At 36.1% G+C, this 21,549-nt stretch overlaps 1 protein-coding gene across 1 annotated transcript in view; it reads left to right on the top strand.

The window, feature by feature from the left end:
• Window positions 1–7,884: 7,884 nt before the first annotated feature.
• LOC124365554 (piggyBac transposable element-derived protein 3-like) overlaps window positions 7,885–21,549 on the top strand; it is a 60,168-nt gene continuing 46,503 nt past the window's right edge. The window contains exon 1 of the mRNA XM_046821545.1: window positions 7,885–8,023. Coding sequence (XP_046677501.1) covers window positions 7,885–8,023 — 139 coding nt within the window. The remainder of the gene's footprint in view (window positions 8,024–21,549) is intronic.

The raw sequence follows: 21,549 nt of genomic DNA, 5'->3' as shown, positions 1-21,549 counted from the left end.
TCTAATAGGTGGTCTCCGGTGTTGATGGAAGAAATATAATAAAGCCTTCGTTGATATAAATATTACCTGTTATGGAGGAATGATAGCCAAGCAACACGAAAGCAACCTAATTTCCATTGCGCGAGAAAAGTCAGATTTAGACTTTCAAAAACTGTTTTTACGTTTAATTATTCATTAATATATGTTGATTCTAAGACTTTACTGAATAAAAGAATTCAGAACTAGTGATTAATAAATTAGTAGTATTTGTGAGATCACAACCCAGTCTACTCTCTATGCAAATTCGGATTCCTGTGATCGCTTGTTTTCCTCGTCCCGCACTGCAATTTTAGCTGAGTACTTTTTAACACGCAACAGTTTTGGTCTATATAAATGTCTGGAAGATATAAGTATTTTCAATAATTTTTAGTGATTATTTCATTTGACTAAAATAAAGATAAGGAAAACTTTTTTACATTAAATATTATTTGGCACACAAATTTTCTCCAATTGCATAAATTGTGCTAAACCTAAATACTGATGTCTTGTACTTGTGCTTTTGATGTGCTTCGAATGTGTAAGGCAGTGGAGCACAATTTAGAAAAAACCTTGCAGCAGTCTTACACTCAGGCATTTGAAAATTGTGCTTGAAAGGTCCCAGTACTACATTTTTTTCTTGCAATATCACTTAAAAGAAAGTCTCCAACTTAGATGTGACATGATCCATTTCATATATATAATTAATTTTACTTTGATAAATAATGAGTGGTGTTTAATAAGGATAACCGATTAGAATATACATTTAATGTTTCCTAGATAATTAACATAGTTAATAAACATAGTAAAATATAAAGAATGAAGAATACTGGAGCATTGGAAAAACATTCTATTTACTCTCACTGGTAAATGAATAAAAAGATTTTCCAGTATTAATTTTATTATTGTGCAAGATCTTTGAAGTACCTGATGATGGAGTCAATGATTCCGAAAGGCTTTGCGCAATAATAAAATTAATCTTGGAAATTTTTCAAATTCATTTACTAGTGATAGTAAATTAAAATATTATATATTTCAATATTGTTTGGTATTTTAAAGGAATAAATAACTTTGTTCAAGTGAATAATGCTCCATATTTAAAATTAGATATATATATATATATATATATATATATATATATATATATATATATATATATATATCAGTCCATTACCTGTTATATACGCTCAAAGTTTCTTCAATTAACTAACTAATTGTGTTTGTTATTAATTTTCAAGTCACTGACTTTGGAAAGGGGTATATTAAGTTTATGTACTTACATTTAACATAGATATCATCATGCTATTTACCAGTTTTCTGATGATAGGTCTTGAAGTAGATTACTTTGGAACATCTATAGTCTCCAATGTTACAGTAGAAATAGTTATACCACCAATAGTAAATAAATTGGTCAATTCATCCTTACTTACCCAATTTCATGTTAAAATTGTATTCCAATACAAATTTTTAGAGGATATAAACAAAGTCAAACATTGCTTGTCGTGGGTGCCCTAGAGAATAAACATTGAAAACCCGAGATATTTGAAATTTCATATGGAAACTGCTAATTACTATACGGCTCCGTTAAAGGTTTGAAATATAAAATTATCCTTTGTCACCAAGTGAATAAACAACGTTTCACAGTGCCCCGGAATAGTTAGTAGTGATGTTAATAAATCTGTCTGAAAAGCCAAGTACTTAAAAAACTATTCAAACAATTTTACTACAGCGTCATATAAACTATAAGTCTATATGGATATATTCTGAAAAAATGGGTTTACATGGTAACCTATTACACGGATAATAATATATATTTTACTAAAGATAAACACTATTTTATTGGCTGAGCTCTATCTATTAATCGTGGATCTGGAAAGGAGTCATTTCTATCTGTCGGTTTGTTCCAATATATCTCATAAATAAAATTATCTATACACTTGATATCATGCAAGACTTTTCATTGAGCAATTACTGAATGTGAGGAGTACTAAGTTCAATGATGGTGCAAGTTGCACATTCTGAGTGCAGCGTCTGGAATTTGACGCTGTTACAGACATACCTCCTGAAATCTGGAGCAAAATTCGTTTGAAGAGATCCACAAAAAGTAGTCGAAGAAGAAGTTCCAATTGAAAAATTTAAATAGTTTCGACATCAAAGACACCTACACTAAAAATTATAAAAGTATGGTGTAATCCATAGGAATAAGCATAATTCTCATTGCGTAATCACAAATGACTATACTATAATGTTTTTGATACCATATATAATCTAGGGTTTTACAAAGAGCGCAGCCATTGTGAGAAGCGTTGATTTAATATGAATGTTAAGTTTAGCTCCAGTTCACCTCTTAGTGCAGCGTCATAATTTTTATTGACCTCGTGAGCAAAATATTGTTTTACTCTGATGAGGAACCCAGTTTAATCAACACAAATATAAATATAAATTTTAATACGATTTTGAGATGCAAACTATGCATGTATCTTTATTTTTACAAGAATGAGTTTTATGATGTGTAATGTCTTTTTCAACTACAAATTTTTATGTATGTCTCTGTATATCTACCAACAGGAAATCTAGATAATAAAAATATATTCAGATTTTCAATTTTGCATGTAAGCTCAGCGAAACCTGTTACTATACGTGTTTTGGCGTAGTTATACTTTGTTGCAATTACAAGTTAATTAAACATATGTATTAATTAGTTTTTTATTAAGTATTATTAGATAAATAAAGTCATTATTATTAGCAGCTTCTAGAGTATAATATTTTAAAACAAGCGTATGAATCAAATCTATGCCTATTACCAAGCGAGATCGTATTTACCTCGTTACAATTTTACTAAAGCGAGGCTTTTTTGGAATGTTTCTTTCTCAAACCGAGATTACCAAAAGAAATATTGTTGTCAAAGTAATGGCAATGTAAATAGTAAACTAGATATGTTGGAGTTCTAATCCTTTGTTTTCTAGAATTAAAATTCTATTTATAGATCCAATTAATATTAAAAAAGCTATTAAAATTGATATCAAACAGATAGCAATTAGACCTCCTACAGTATTATTCAAATATTATTCTTTGTATTTCCAAAACCTACAAATATATAAATCACACACATATTAAAACTGCATCTTGAATTAGATTTATCTCTTAGTTGAAGATATAATTTTCTTGGTTATCGATATGGAATGGACAGCAATTTAATCTGAAATATTAAATTATTTTCACTGATAATATGCTGAAATTAAAGCATACATTGCTGATACATTTAATTATATTTACGAAGATGGATCGTAACAGTTGGATTGCCCAAGTGAAGTGTTCTCTAGCCATTCATCACTGTAGGAGCCGAGATATCAGACTGAGAAATCTGTTCTTGGCGAAGACGAGAAACTTTATGTGACCATGCAAATTTACGACGACATTATATTAAGTGGCTGATACAAAGTGCTATTTCCTGTGACTTAGATATTTTGAATCATATACATACCACTTTTCACTTAAGTATGAATCTTTATAAGGTTGTGTTAAGAAGATAAATTAAGTAAATATATGTAACGTACTTCAACAAGCGTATTTTTATGTTCAATTTTCTGAATCTTAGCAATAATGAGAGTAAAAATCGTTGTGGAAAGCTATGCTGTTCCAACGGCAGATATGTCCGTAACTTGAAGAAAAGAATTGTACAGGTGTTTTTTTTATTTAGGAGGGAGCCAAACATTAAGATGGGCTCTTTAAACCAAACCTTATACTTTTGAAATCAGCAGTATTTAAATGATGAGGTAATTATTATAATACGAGTATTGCATCTCTCATATCGATAACCACCTTAAAACTCTACACTTCAACAGATGCTGAGATATCGTATGATGAATTTGATTTTGACAGAGAGAAGCAAGTTTTACATAACCGAAGGCCAATATGGTAATTTCAAAATACATACATTATACCTTAATATTCCTTAAAAGGCTAGATAGTATTTTTTATATAATTCGCTATTTTATTTAAAAAATCATGGAATGTATTGAAAAATAAATTTAATCAATGATTTGTTTTAAAAAAACCAAGTGTTACAATATTGTTAATAGTAGATATACCGTAAAAGTTCTGTTAAGCTATATAATGATACTATAATGCAGTTTTCTGTTTTCAATAGTACCTTACGTTACACGTGTAAAAACATTATTTGCGCTGGCAGGTATTACGGTTAATTAGCCTTAAGTTAAACAGAAAATTACTCTCATTTCTAAATCAATATTGGACGGAAAGGATTACTGTTTAAAAGCGGATTGAGAGGTAGAAATCTTATAGAAGCTGCTGCTCTTCATTAGTGGCCGCCTTCATTAAGTACATTTCGATATGTATTCCAGTTTTACAAAATAATTAAGCACATTTATGTTGGTCTTAATTATATTATTCATGACTTTAATAAGGTAAAAGTTTATTTCTGGAATTTTTTTTAACTTAGTTTTTCACATTAATGGAAGTTCCAACATTTTGCAAAAGCAAATTTTTTAATAAAAATGGTGGTCATTTGGAATATTTTCAAAGGTTATTCGGATTGTTAATATAAGAAAAGAGGACTTTTTGGCCTTTGACGCCAATTCTTCACCTGTTACCAAAATAAACATTTTTCTTTTGAAAAATTCTAAAAGGAGATGATAAACACGATAATCTCGCTTTCCTTTACAAAGAGGACAAGAACAAATGAAATTAAAACATACCACGTTAAATAAAATTTAATGATAAAATCATGTATTCCTCAGTGCTATAGTGATGACAGATTATGTAAAATAGTTACGTAATTACAAACCAATAATATCCTAAAACGGACGGTAAACTTGGTACTTTGTTCCATAACTCAGGCCAATATTTGTACTAAATTCACAGCCTATTTTTTAATTAATTTTTCAGGTACTGGCAATAATGACATGAGAGGTTTGTAGTACTCGTACGTAGAATTATTAATGGTTTTTCTATGTGTACTACTTTACGATTTATAGGCAACGTTTACCCGAATAATCGTTGTTGTTCACGAGAACAAGAAAATGAGGAATCTCTCATTGCACTTGCTTCGTTTCCCATGTGGCAGGATATTCAAGTAGGGGATTAAGTTACCCCTTCCTGTCGATGCTATATCTTACATAATGTATTGAGAGATAACGGGAACAATCTCATTCATATAATCTTGAACTGTGTAGCTCTGGTCGAGTATTTACAGTTGAGTATTTTAAACATATTTTAAATATTTTAAAGTGCCATTAGGAAATTTTAAACTTTATTAAATAAATTGGAAAACCTAAAATATAAGATAAAAAAATCATATTTATGGTATAAAATTACATATATTGGGGCGCAGTCTCACACGAAGGAATGTTAATTTGCAATAATCGATCAAAGCCATAGTTATAGCAACAACAAGGAGGACAGTTTCTAGGTTGTTTTGGATGATAGATTTCGTCCTGGCACATAAAAAAATATATTTCACGTAAAGCTCTAAACATACATTATCAGTTTAGATTTGTAGTTTGTATAAAACAGAGGGGACAATAACTCTTAATTGTAGCATAATATTCTTAACGATCTAATTGTTATTATGATCATTATCTTTTTACAGGTTTAGAAAAGCTACATAACCTAGAATTCTTACAAGATAACAACTGTCCTAAGCATATTATATTCAGTCCAAAACGTTGACACTATTCAGATACTATTATTCAGAATTTTTTTTTAACATATTTACTTAATAATAAGGGATTAATTTACTACTTCTATTACTTTAAACGGTCACCATCTTGATTTCTTCGAAGTAGAATAAGTGTTGCTTAAAATAGCCTGAAAAGTGACAATTGTTATTTATGTAAAGGAATAAGGAAGATAAAAATTAAACACAATCACGGACTCCCCACCATTTCGAAATCTTTTATTGCTTAAGATTATGCAAAAATACCACTTCTTTACCTGATTTAGCATATATCTATTACGATCTAATGTATTAATCGTGTTTAAAACAACTTCCGCAGATTATTTTATACTGTCTAAAACATTTAACGTATCTTATAAAACGTAACGTATAAAACATATCTTAAATCTTACTAGATATAAACAAACACTTAAGAACAAATTAATGCTATTTTAAATACCTAAGAGTTCTATACTAAGTTTATTGCGCTAAAAAATGTAATAACTGATATATAATCTTTCCATTTCAGAAAAGTTTAAGGTAAATGTTTTGAAACCTTTAGAGATGTCGAACAAAGTTAATTTCATGATAATTCTAAATCGAAATTCCTGTTTTTTAATTCTTGTCACATTCACGTTAATATTTTTTCTAACGTTTTTTTAGTATCACGTATGTTTTCAAGATAGTGGCTATACAAAAATTTAACTAGTATTTCCAATTTCGGGTACATTGCGCTAATATTTGGAAACACGAAACTATCGTAGTTCATGACAGATACAATCCAAACTTCCTAAGGAGCCAGTGTTTTATTATATAGTTTGAGTTCATAATTTTTTTTCAGGATAGCCATTCGCATTAAAAAAATCATTATCTGAATTATTTATGAAGATTAATATAAATATAAAACTTTCTTAAAAGTCTAAATTAATTTTCTTGCATCATTTTCTCTACATAAATTTTGATAACATTGAAGATTTCAAGATGCTGGAGGATTAAAGGTTCTTTTATGGAAGTATAATATTTAACCTTATAATATAATACGTGTAAAAAAATAATTATTTGTATATTTAAGATAATTTGGTCTTGTAGGGATTCAAGATTTGTACTTTCTATATTTTTGAATGTGTTACGGTAGAATTAAAATACATATACATGTAAATTTCATCTGGCTGGGTCTGAAGGAATACGCTTAGTTCAAATGATTATTTTTGTAATATTTCGTCTTATATATCAAATCTATTTTAAAATCTGCAGCTTTAAAATTCTAAATAGTGGCTAGTGGCTAAATGAAAAATTTTTCTACGTATGTTTAAAATGCATATGTATATATATATATATATATATATATATATATATATATATATATATATATATATATATATAATGAATAAATCTGAGTAAATCCCAATGGCTAGTGAAGCTAGAATAATGCCCCAACTTCTATAATACTTGAAAACTAATAACATGCTCCCAAACTCACTTGGTGTATGAAGTTTAATCCTCAGACTCTAAAGCTATGGGTATTCTAACTAGTTTATGAAATTAATCTAGCACAGACTATTAAGTAAAATCAATAAACAATAAGTCTGTTGATCTCACTGCATGCAACACAATTTACCTGAACCAAATTTAAGCAATTAGCTGTCTAAGTTAACATCAGAGCGTGAAGCTGATATGTAAACTTTTGAGAGTTTTTCGAACTGAATTGTTAAAATTAAAACCTAAAATGTGACTTTCATTTACTTTTACAATATGATGAAGCTTTTAAACACGATTTATTGTACGATTAGGTTTCTCTTCCAAGTGTGTGATAAGTAAGATGTGAGTGGCCAATAGTTGTAAAGTAAATCGCACGTTTTGACATGTGAGTGGCATATGAGTGGTAAGCGCGTTGGCTGGTTAGTGAAACTTAAGTGTAACGTTAGTGACAAGTGTGCAATATATTATTAACTAATGAGTGGCAGGTTAGTGAAAAGTGGGTTTAAATTTACTGAGAAGGGGGTGGCAGGTTAATGACATGTTGGTGTCACATTAGTGACAGGTTGATAGCACGTCAACTAGAAGTGGTTGGCACGTCAATGACAACTGGGTGTCACGTCCGTGAAAATGAGTGGCACGTCAATGGCAACTGGGTGTCACGTTAGTGAAAATGAGTAGCACGTCAATGACAACTGGGTGTCACGTCAGTGAAAATGAGTGGCACGTCAATGACAACTGGGTGGCACGTCAGTGAAAATGAGTGGCACGTCAGTGAAAATGAGTGGCACGTCAGTGACAATGAGTGCCGCCCTACTGAAAATGAGTGGCACGTCAATGACAACTGGGTGGCAAGTCAGTAAAAATGAGTAGCACGTCAATGACAACTGGGTGACAGGTCAATGACAACTGGGTGGCACCTTAGTGACCAAAGGCCTGGGAGACTTACTCTCACACTCACCCTGATAAAATTAATGCCTCTAGTGTTCCTTGTCATTTAATTAATACTGAACTCTACGAGGAATATAATAATAATAATTATATATATATATATATATATATATATATATATATATATATATAATATTATTAATTTATTTTAAAATAACTTCAAAGGTGCTAGGATTTAGATTCTTTTTCACCAAAGTACTTTTCACTAACCTTTATATGAGAATATTGTCTTCATCAAGGCATTAATATAGACAGTCTCAACTGTGGCGTTAGAAATATAATTAATTTGAATCAGATATGTTGCCTCCTACGCACGTAAAAATATGAATATTTCAAAAATGTATTTTTTATTTGATAGATTCACCCGTGGGCATTGAAATGTTACTCGAATGTAACACATATTCACCTACTTCTGTTAGAAAACTATCGCAGTGCTCAATCTAGCATAACATTATAATAGACGTTTTTACTTAAAAAGGTATGTATCCCATTTTAATAATTGCGTGCGTATAGATGTCTTGAGTAACCTTAATTTTTACAATATAATATGAAAACATAAATTCATTTTATTCTTTCATTTTCTCGATGATTCGTAAGGATACAAAATGGCAACCATTAAATCTGTGGAAAATAATAGTTTAAATTATATAATTTATTTTAGCCTACCATATAGCGCAAAAGAGTATTTCTTAATGTTTAGGTATTTTACAATAATGTTTGCTATTTCTATATTTTAATACCTGGCAATATTTCTAAAAAGTGGGTCTATTAGGTTTTATTTAGTAAACCACATTACGAAAATAATTATAGAACACTACACGTAAAACAGATCTTAAAAGATTCAGACTAAACTGGTGACAGAGACCAGATTTTTACTATTAAAAAACATAACCTTTCTTTTAATAAGTGCATACAATTCACTGTGGTTTTACAATTCAGCTTTTTATAATGCTTACTTTTGAACGCCAATTTTAAATCTTTATCTTTTATGAAATCAACAGTATTCTAAAAGATTATGTTTGTCTACGTACGTACGTATATTAGAAATATTAAACGTTATTTTGGAGAAGTTTCTTCAGGAATACCAACATAGCATACAAATGAACAATGTTAATATTTTCCCCAGCATATAGGTTTTATGGTTCTACTAACAAAAGGATAATAGTAGGAGACGAGACTAACGGCTAACGTTTAACCCTCCTTATCCCTAATGTCGCAATCAGCAGTGCGGGGTGAGGGAAGGGACGCGAGACTTGCATCAATTAGAGCAGCTGATCTCAAAACTAATGGTGACTATTTATACTGTATTTTGATACGCATATATTTATAAAAATATTATGGTGTATAATATCGTTCGTGTGTTTTTTGTGTTTATTCGACGCAAAGGAGGACTATTGGTAAATACAATCCCTACAAATATGTACCCCTCTTTAGAGTGATATCCGACTTTATTTGAATCGGAATCAGTAATATTCGGCGTTTTAAGTTAAATTGCAAGAACCCTTTAGTTTTGGTAACGGTATATATTTTAATAATTTCAAGTATTTGCATAGCAATAATTATATTTGAAACATCTCGCAACATATAATATTTAATCTGTCGGTTAAAGGCGTTATTTGGGGGTTCATAGGTTGTCAAACTTCTGTAACTCATAGTTCATGATCCCAAACAAAAGATGTTTTACAAACATAGCTCGAGAAATGTGTCGTTTAGCTGCTAGACGCAATTTTGCATATTTTTAAAAAAACATATTTCCCGAACTAGTAAAGCTACCAAATTGTTCATTTTTTTACGAAATACAAGAAATAAATCAAACATTTATTGCGCCATTTTATGAGCATTAAAAACTGTCGTCTGCTTAAAAATGTTTAAGTACAATAACAAAACAACCAGTGTAGTTAAAAAACATTTACAAGACATAAAATATTTTTACACCAATTCAAATGGTATTTCTATTTTACGACATCCGTAAATACGTAAGCGAACACAACAACTTTAAACGTAAATAAAACTTGTCACATACGAGAAGCATTAGATGATCGTAGATCCCGGCTTATGCAAGCGTATTTAAAGTGCTCGTTCTCGTTTATCCTTTGACGGATTTCGCTATAAAAGTACCCTTGGAACTGTTATATTTTTTAAGGTTTTAATATTTTAAATTTTTTATAGTTAATTAAAAATATATAATGCCTTTCAAGTGTTTATTGCTCCCGACATTTGCAAGCTTACCTATAACGTGTTCGTGCTTGTTTATGCATTAAGTAATTTTTTTGAGAAAAGTAAATTTGAGATTATTACAATACTTTTAAAATGTTTAGTATCTTGTAAATGTTTTATAACTGTACTGGCTTTTGTCTTATTTGATATAATTATTTGTTTGAGTGTTGTATATTGTTTGTTATGTATGCTGATTTAGAAGGGATGGCATATTTAGCTTAACTGGTTCGGTTGATAATAATTTATAATAAAAAATACATGGGCAGCTAGCTGCTGAAAGACCAATTGAGTCACGTTTGTAAAATATATATGAGTAGACCTCGCCCGCATCGAGCCCCGCGCTCTGATTGGTCGAGAGGGGGTCACGTGATCCAAGATGGCGGCGCCCATGTATCACGTGATCAAAAAATAGTGGTGTGGGAGAAATTCCCTCATGTGCGGGAGAAATTCCCTGCTCACACTCTTATCCTAGTGTTTTGGGGTGATTTGGGGTGTCAAAACCTGTGTTTTTCTGTAAAATCGGTGATTTTGGGTGTGAAAATCGGTGTTTTTTCGGTAAAATCGGTGATTTGTTGGGTCCGGTGAGGGAGAAACGAGGGACGGAGGGAATTCCAATATGGCTGCGCCCATGATGAATTGGCGGGAACAGGGGAACCTAACCTCACTTTCTTGGTTTCCCGCGTATTCAATATGGCTGCGCCCAGTTGGCGGGAACAGTAGAACATAACCTCAATTGTGAAATTGGCGGGAACAGGGGAACATAACCTCAATTGTGAAATTGGCGGGAACAGGGGAACCTAACCTCACTTTCTTGGTTTCCCGCGTATTCAATATGGCTGCGCCCAGTTGGCGGGAACAGTAGAACATAACCTCAATTGTGAAATTGGCGGGAACAGGGGAACATAACCTCAAATGTAAAAAGGGCGGGAAAGTAAACTAAACAAGAGAAATAAAGACGAATCGTACCTTATTGTGTGATGATTTAGAGCTGAGCATAGGGGTTCCAGGAGTTTAAAATAAAACATTTTTTGGGTAAAAACTAATTTATTATACTATTTCTAAACAACTATCCACATTGGCACTCTTCACTCCCGCCACACAGATAGCAATATGTGGTGGTGACGTCATCAGAGGAAGTCTGTAACATAAATAGACCTGAGTTAGCCAGTTCTGAACAAGAAAATTCCGCGCTTCCCCACTGGCTGGAATAAGCGCGTCCTTGATTGGATGTAAATAGTATCTAAGCGCTCTGATTGGTGGAACCTGAGAGGCCGGCACTCCTTCCTCTCTCTCCCGTCAGATCCGTGCGGGAGGTCAGGGAGATAGGACGTGTGTCGCTCTGAGTTTTACACAATTATTTAAACAATTACGATCTTTTGATATTACTCGAGTAAAATAATTCAATCTAATACGTTAAAATATTTTTACTTTTACTAATACTTATTTCAATTACCGTTAATACTATTCTTGTAACTATTTTTCTTAATCTAAATAGAAATTATCGTCACTAGTAGCAGTTAAGTTTATTAGTCATTTAGTTGATTTTCTAACGTAATATCGTTTCTATAATACCATATATATCCTTAGTTTTAAACATGTCTTACGAAAATATTGAAGTAGATTCTGAACCTGTATATATGGATATGGAGTTGGATCCTGTAAAAACGCTAGGTAAAAACGAGACTTACATAAAAAAATATAGGGTATACGGTACTAAGACCACCTTTAAATTCAATCCCGTCCCTGAAAACATTAATGAAATCGATTGGCTAAGGGCAGGATTTTCTAAAATTGTAAATGAAATGAAAGCAAATTGCACTGATTCGGACTACCTCGGATTTACACTTCATAGTCTAAATTTAAAAAGTAAAGATCCGGGCTACGTGGCATTTCGACCAGCTGATCAGGTCAAAGACGATATCCTTTTTGAAATTTTCGGGGGGATAATTCAAAGTAACGCGGACTCTGTAAAGTCTACCGATACGTTCAAAGTCGAATGTACGCGTGTCAATCTCCCTGTTGGTAGTGGTGGTCCCAGAAGACCTGGCTTGTACAATAATTTTCACGAAGAATGTAAAGCACGAACAGGTATTGTATCGATAGAAAATGTGGACAATCTGTGTCTGCCCCGAGCTATAGTGGTAGCAAAAGCTTACGCCAAAAAAGATCCTCAGTTCAAAGCAGTAAGGCAGGACAAGGGTAAGCGACAAACTTCTAGAGCCCAAAAACTGATGACTAAAGTCGGGGTCCAAATTTCTGAACAGGGAGCGGGGGTCCACGAACTTTCAAAATTTCAAGATCACCTCAAAAAATATAATATTACAGTTTACAACTATAACAGTAAGGGTAGGGACGTGTATTTTAACGGTAATAATGAAAGTGCTCTGTATAAAATTAACCTACTGTACCATAGGGGTCACTACAATGTAATCACTAGTCTGACTGCAGCCTTTTCTTGCCATTTCTATTGTGAGGCGTGCCATGTCCCTTACGACCACAGAGGTTTTCACAGATGCTCAAACATCTGTCCTGCGTGTCAGACAGTTTCTCCGCCCTGTAAAGAGGAGCATGGAGGAATAGTTTGCCCAAATTGTAACATAACTCTAAAAAATCAAATATGTTTCGCGGCTCACCAGGGTGAACGGTGTAAATCTGTTAATAAATGCAAACAATGTCAAAGACTCGTATTTCTGAAACAGCGTAAATCGAAACACGTGTGCGGGGAAGTGTTTTGTAAAATCTGTAATGATTTCAAGGCCCCAAACCACCAGTGCTACATGCGAGTCGACACAGGCAAGCCCAAAACCGAAGACTTTCTGTTCATCTTTTTCGATCTGGAAACAAGACAGGACGAGTACATTGACGATAAAAGGGTTCATAAAGTAAATCTATGTGTCTCGCAACAATTCTGTTTCAAATGTATCGGTGGTGGAAATTGTGAACATTGTAATACCCGTACTCGAGTCTTCAGACAAGATCCTGTAGTTAAATTCATGGATTATGTGATGGATGTTAGAAAAAAATTCAAAAACGTTTGTGTAATGGCTCATAACGGCCAGGGCTTTGATTTTCAGTTCATCTTAAAGTACGTACTGGAACAGACAAAATTCACTCCAGAGCTAATTATGCGTGGCACCAAAGTCATTCTCATGGAATTGGACAACGTGAGATTTATCGACTCACTGAACTATTTCCCCATGGCCCTCTCAGCACTCAACAAAGCCTTTGATCTACCCCCAGAGAAGAAGAAGGGTTACTTCCCTCACTTGTTTAACACTCTGGCAAACCAAAACTATGTAGGCCCCATCCCACCCAAGGAATACTACTGCCCTGAATCGATGTTCGAAAAAAGTTATACAGATTTTGAAAATTGGCATAATGACCAGGTCAACAAAAACGTAGTGTTTGATTTCCAAAAAGAACTTATTGAGTATTGTATTTCAGATGTAGACATATTGGCGCAGGCGTGTATAAAATTCAGAGCAATGTTTCTCGAAGAATGTAACGTAGACCCGTTCATGGAAGCCGTCACCATAGCCAGCGCCTGTAACTTGGTGTTTAGACGTAAGTTCTTAAAACCCAATACTATTGGCCTGGTCCCTAACAATGGATACAGACTTGTTGACATGCAATCCCCCATCGCTTTGCAGTGGCTGACTTGGGAGGAGGATCAGCGTGGCATCCGAATCCAGCATGCAGGGCGGGAAAGAGAAGTCAAAATTGCCGGTATGAAAGTAGACGGTTTTGACGGTGAACGCGTGTATGAATTTCAGGGTTGTTATTTCCACGGGTGCCCTAAATGTTACAAGTACGAGAGGGAAGTGCCCTTACCCGACGATCCCTCAGACTCTTTGCATCTGAGGTACGAAAGGACCAAATCCAAAATAGCTAAACTCCAAAATTCCGGATACGAAGTTATCGAGATGTGGGAGTGTGAATTTAAGAAAATGAAAAAAGATCCTAGATTGGCATACCTAAATTCATTACCAATTCTAAACACGCTCCCACTTAATCCAAGAGACGCCTTCTTTGGTGGTAGAACAGGCAACGCAAGAACATACCACAAGTGTGCAGAGGGGGAGTCTATACAGTATGTGGACGTATGCTCTCTCTATCCTTTTGTTAATAAATTTAAAATGTATGTAAAATCTCATCCTAAAATCTATGTGGGTGACAGAGAATGTAGGGGCGAGGCATGCAGGCTGAAGGTCTTCTTAAATGTAAAGTCCTGCCCCCGCTAAAGTTGTACCACCCGGTTCTCCCTACACGCATGAACGATAAATTAATGTTTGTTTTATGTAGGACGTGTGGGGAGGACATGTACTCGGGTGACTGTGCCCACACCACGGAAGAGAGAGCATTGACAGGGACATGGACGATGCAGGAAATTAGAAAAGCTGTAGAAAAAGGCTATACCATTTTAGAAATGTACGAATTATGGGAATACGAGGTAGTGACCTATGAGGATGGCGGACTCTTCACAGACTTTGTAAATAAATTTCTAAAAATTAAACAGGAGGCATCGGGCTACCCTTCCTGGTGTCTCACTGATCAGGACAAAGAAACGTACATTAAAAAATATTTTGAACATGAAGGTATCAGACTTGACCAAACAAAAATTGAAAAGAACGCGGGTCTTCGCTCCCTCGCGAAATTAATGCTAAATTCGTTTTGGGGAAAATTCGGACAGAGAGAGAACCAGACAAAGACATCGATAATACGATCACCCGACACATTTTTCAAACTACTAACCAGTCCCGGGACACAAGTAAATACGGTTCAAGAAATTAACGAAGAGGTTCTCCTCGTAAATTGGCAAAACATAGAAGAGGTTAGCGAGTCCCTCAGAACCGTCAACGTCGTCTTGGCCGCTTTTACCACATCTCACGCGAGGTTAAAACTGTATGAACACTTGGAACAGCTACAATCTCAAGTCCTTTACTATGACACAGACAGTGTACTGTACATACATAAAAACGGCATGTATAAAGTTCCTACCGGTGACTACCTCGGGGAGATGACCGATGAGTTGGTCGACTACGGTCCCGGGTCATACATTGTAGAATTCGTTTCTGGTGGTCCTAAAACCTATGCCTACTTAGTGTGGTCCACAAATAAAAATTCGTTAGTTGAAGTCTGTAAAATAAAAGGTCTCACTCTAAATTTAAAAACTAGTAAACGTCTAAATTTTGAAAAATTAAAAGAAATGGTGCTTAGTGAAACGGATCCAACTCTAGAAATAACAGAAAACCGTATTAGACGGACAAAAGACAAAAACATAGTTACCGTAGAAGAGACTAAACTATTTAAAATTACTGGTCCTAAGCGTAAGCGGGAAGGAGAGTATGAGACACTACCGTATGGCTATAGTAAAGTTTCTAAATATTAGTATATTATAGTATACTTACAGTAGGTGTAAATACAGCCTCCTTCACTCTTCTAAACACAGACACCACAAACAATAACCTTCGTAGGTCAATGCTTTTCCCCCTCATCCTCTTTAACTTCTCCCGCGATTGCTCGAGTAGATGCTGCTTCTCCTCCATCACTGACCGAGACTGAACGCTCTCCTCGCAACCGCGTACCCCCACTACCACACAGCGTCCACTGACTTTCCTGTCGCTGTGCTTGCTACCGGCCCTCGCAGACCCAAAAGCCTGAGTGTGTGTGTGTATAGGCTCTGAGGTCCCGGACAGAGTGGTTGCGATCCTTCAGGTGGCCTAAACTCCATAATTCCTTGGGATCATGTATGAATGTGTGTGGCAACGAGGCGGGCTAAACCCCATAGATGTACTCTTGCCGTGAATGTGCCGAGAGGTTCGTGGCCTTGGGGTTTGAATGTGATCCTTCAGGTGGACTAAACCCCATAATTCCTTGGGATCGAGTGTGAATGTGTGGGAGATAGCGATGGACCGGTTCAGCCATGACAAATTACAAATGTATATAGTGTTGATATTACTGTAAAATTGTAAATATTGCTGTAAACACCTATATTTGTGCAAAGTGTGAGGTCTCAGTGGGGGAGTCGGTGGTGGTGGGAGAGTAACCGTGGAGGCAGTGGTGGTGGTGGGAGAGCACTTCATTCTCAATCATGGCGTGGAACCCAAAGAGCCTCTATGATCTTTGTCTGCGGCAAATTGCCCAACACCGTATTGACTTCTTACGATATAACCAGATCCCCGAATCCATCCGTCGGGAAATTAAATCTAAACATCTTGAAAACTGCTTTGAAATGGTAGCCAGATACAAAGAAGTTTACGCCGGAGGCAGACTACGCAGACTTTGTCATACGTGTGCTCGAGACCGTTCAGCTGTTTGGGAAGAAGTGTCGACAACGCATTACTTCACGAAAGATACATTTTACACAATGCGTAGTTTATGGGAGTGCGCATCGTGTAACAGGCAACTCTTTAAGTATACGACCGGGCGTTGCATTTGCGATTATTCCATTGTCTAAGCAACAAGGGATGGGACAGTATTTGATCACCGGGCGACAACCAGTTACTTCTGGACTGGCCCTAAAAATCAAATACTGTTTAACCTGGGCATCGAGCATGCGAGTGTTCGATGTGGGTGTTCCAAACCACACCACTTAGACGGCTATAAATACCGGTATACAGATTTCTTTCTTCATTTACAAAATGGACGCTATAGCGAAAGAACTGCACAAACCGGCTAGGAAAAACTATCCCAGACGCAGGGTTACGCTGAAGGGACTCAATGATCTATACCAGGCTGACCTAGTAGAGATGATCCCGTATTCAAGGGTGAACAAAGGTTACAAGTATATATTGACAATGATAAACTGCTTTAGTAAACTTGCGTTTGCCATTCCTTTAAAAAACAAGACCGGTGCAGAAGTCGCGCATGCACTAGAACCTATACTGTCTAAACACAAGATGAAAAACCTTCAGACTGATCAGGGTAAGGAGTGGTACAACACTCACGTCAAAAAGCTAATGGACAAATATAAAATAAACCTTTACTCGACCTACTCACATCTGAAAAGCTCTATTGTAGAGCGTCTAAACAGAACATTAAAAGAGAAAATGTATAGAAAATTCACGACACGTGGAAGTTACGAATGGTTCAGTATTCTATCTGATATAGTCAAGGAGTACAATAATAATGTCCACAGAACAATCGGTATGAAACCAAAAGACGTTAAACAGAAACACGTAAAACAAATCCTTGTCCGTTTAAACAAAACCACAAAAAGAAAACAAAAAATTAAAATCACTAAATTCAAGCTAAACGATAAGGTAAGGATTAGCAAATACAAAGGAGTTTTTAAAAAAGGTTATCTGCCTAACTGGACAAATGAAGTATTTACAGTATATGCAATAAAACCTACAAAACCCGTAACGTACATTCTACAAGACTCTAAAGGTGAAGTATTGAAAGGTGGGTTTTATGAACAAGAACTCCTCAGGTCCAAAACTGGTAATGTATATCTAGTTGAGAAAGTGTTGAGGCGGAAAGGAGACAAAGTACTTGTTAGATGGCAAGGGTTCGATAAAAACAGTGACACATGGGTGAGCAAGCATGACATCACCACACACTGAGTGTGACTGCAACTGCAGTCGTGGGACCGGATGCAGCTGCACCAGCCGCTGCGTGGGAGCGGATGCAGCTGTGCGCTCCAACGTCCAGGAGGGCTACCAGTTCAGCTCTGTTACTTTATATACTATGTCATAATAATGTGCAACTTAGTTTATCTTCGACAATGAGACTGATTAGTCAATCTGTGAAATTACCAGTGAGAAACTTTGACGAGTTTGTAGGTGGTGGTATGAATCGTACAAATAAAAACGGTCCTCTGCTACCTGACACGATTCGCGGATTAATTGTTGGACCGTCCAATTGCGGTAAAACGAACGTACTGTTTAACCTATTGGTAGATCCTAACGGTTTGAGATTTGAAAATGTTTACGTGTTTTCAAAATCACTCTACCAACCAAAGTACCAGCTACTATCCAAGATTATGCCGAAAGAGATCGGATACCACGCGTATGATGACAATGCATCTGTCATACACCCGAGTGAGGCTAAACAGAATTCAGTAATGATATTCGACGACATAGCCTGTGAAAAACATAACAATATACGAAACTACTTCACCATGGGTAGACACAAGAATATTGACACATTCTACCTAGGTCAGACCTACAGCCATATACCCAAACAGCTCGTTAGAGACAATGCCAACTTTATCGTACTATTCAAACAAGACGAAACAAACCTTCACCATGCATACAGTGACCACGTCAATACCGATATAGACTTTGAAAAGTTTAAACAAATGTGTGCTCTGGCGTGGAAAGACAGACACGGCTTCCTGGTCATATGCAAGGACTGTGACATTGATAAAGGCAGGTATCGTATCGGAATCGATAGTTTCATTCAAGATCTATGATGGTAAGGATATACCACTACAATGACCTCAGAGGTTTCTCAATCCAGAGATCCAACAAAGTCCATTCAAACCTGTGCACCTGGTACTATGCCGATAAGAAAAAGTTTTGCGGTAATTACTGTAGCAGACGCGGACCACATGGTTTTCTCTTCAATAGGAGGTGCTGGAGACATAAGCGTGTAGGGATGTACAGTGCTAGTCTACCACCCGTAATCTTGTTAATGATTTCAGCAAGCGAACGGTTCTACAATCGCGATATATGGATAGAGTTTGTGAAAAGAAGTCAAAACAAAGGGGTACCGCTCGAACTCGTGGTGTACCACGAGGACATGCTAAATAGTACGGTAAGAAATCCACAGAACATGTTATCCAGATTCAGACCGTTTCCCGATCAATTCGGTCAAATCGTACCGTTGAGAAACGCTCATGGTAGTGTAAACTTTGCGCAGACCTGTATAAGGATGCTCCAGTACGGGTGTAACATACCGCATGCAGCTCGCTGTATTCTCATTACAGAGAGAACAATACCAATCAGGAACCCTGTCAAGATCTACAATCGTGCTCTAGCTTCAAAGTGCTACATTGACATTAGCTACAACGTAGGTTACGGCCCCGTCCCAGACGGTTTACCGCGAGGTCAAAGGAAGAAAGATTTTGCTGGTGTAAACAATCTTTGTCAAAGTCTGTTTACGACAGAATTTCTCAAATTGGCTTTACCGACCGTACCAATGTACTGCGATAAGTTCGGAATAACACTGCGTGACGGGACTTACTCAATTACAAATACCAAACAGTTTGAGGCTTGGAGGAGTTTTACAGGAGCTAATCCAAGTGAATTCTGGTTACTCAACTCTTACATGATTCACATACACAGTAGGGTGAACAGACCTATAGAGCATCTGAAACAATATATGGAAAAGCACGTGGAGAGTGACAAGTATACTGTAGCTGAGATACCCCAGTGGAGAGACGGATGGAAAAGGACCTTTGTGTTCAGGGACCCTGATAGACCTGTACAGATACCGAGAACAGTTTACCTAAGAGGGCTAGGTACCGTGGTGTCACTAAAGCAGGTCGTACGCTTTCTAAGAAAGCATAAAAAACGAGCCCTCTTCTTTAGACAGGTTGAACTGCCATAAAGTAGTTAGTATTAAAGTACTAAAACCGAGTCACATTGTCAGTTTAAACAATGGCTTCAAAGGAGAAGGACCTTACTCTCAGTATAACTCGTTTGAGGAAAGCTATAAAGCAAAAGTATAAACAGTTCAGAGAAGGAACTCTGGCCACAGACGTATTTCTAGAAAAACAGTACAAACCTATCCTGTCAGAGTTACGAAAAACAACAGGATCTGTAAAAACTGAACCGAAAACCGAACCAAAGCAAGAAGAAGAAGAGGAAAATGAAGATGAGGCAGCCGTACAGTTCACTCCGGACGTTATGTCAACCCCCAAAACACCTGCGTTCCTGCAGGACGATGATGTGCTTGAAGCAGGACCGTCGTCACCAGACGTCAGTGATATACTCAGCACGAAAGAAGGACAACTCTCAGCATCTGCATGGATACAGAACACGTTCTCCCATCCACTAACCATAAGGTACATGACAAGTATGATGAAGGATATGTCAGGTAAACATAGTAAGATCGACCATACGTACGGACCACGCTACGACAACAATACGCTAATGGTAGGAGATAAGAAGTTATCATTTGGAGATGACGGTAGCATACTCGTAGGTGAACGGTCCTACAGACCTACACAGGGACTTTATGAATTGCTTTTTAATCGTCTGCCTGATGACAAACGTTACAACGTAAACGATATGAGAGCTTACAAGGATATATTGACACTGTCGTCTGCTCACAAGAGAAGTTACAATTATAAAAATCACGTGAACCGTAACGCTTCAACGAAATACAAAGTCATTATTTCTCAACTCTTCCCAAAGACCGGTAGCGGGTATAAGGATGTAGGAGCACCAGACCCTATCTACTATGATGACCCAAACGAACTGTGTGACAGACTCAGACTCCTCGTGTCCTCAGCAGAGACCGGTAACACGGGACATAGGAACGAAATAATAAACATTATCGAAGAACTCAAAGAATCAAAGACTATATCAGGTGATGGTAACGCGAGATTCAGATCATTGATGAGATGACCGTCAATAAGTTTGGTCAGAGGCCACAATCTCTGAAGAAGCAAGACATTCAGAGAGTTACGAATACTGTAAACAAAAAGCTAAAGAAAGATGTAAGAAGACTGTACTCTCAAATTGCAATCCTTCAGAATCAAGCGCTTATTCAGCAGAATCAAATAAACAGCTTACAAAATACAAATGAAGAAGTTATAAGACGTCTAGCAGTTCAACTATTTCACTGGATCAATAAGATACACACTACCGTACCTCCAGCTCGCTTCCACGGCGTCTTAGATGTTGATGAAAACACATATATTGACTGGGATAAGATATTTATAAAGAGCAATGTACAGGAGGAGTCTTCATCACTTGCACAATGAGTGTTGACAAGTTTGGTCATACGGTCCGTGAAGGAAGTAAGAGAGGTCCGCCTGGACAAGGATTCAGTCTCACAGTCGACGGCAACTACGATATCAAGGGCAAGCGGTTATGTAACGTGGCCGACGCCCAGCACAGTCTAGACGCTATAAACCTGCAGACCTTGAAAAATAATGTGGATAGCGCAGTCCTCAAGACTGTGTCTGACGTTTCGCTTGTATCCAAGAAAAATGTGATGGACGCTAAAGGTAACAGAATTAGCAACATAGGTGATGCTCT

This window comes from Homalodisca vitripennis, chromosome 6 (genome assembly GCF_021130785.1).
Source record: "Homalodisca vitripennis isolate AUS2020 chromosome 6, UT_GWSS_2.1, whole genome shotgun sequence".
Taxonomy (NCBI): Eukaryota; Metazoa; Arthropoda; class Insecta; order Hemiptera; family Cicadellidae; genus Homalodisca; species Homalodisca vitripennis.
Note: the sequence above shows the minus strand (reverse complement) of the source record. Positions and strands in the feature narration are given on the sequence as shown.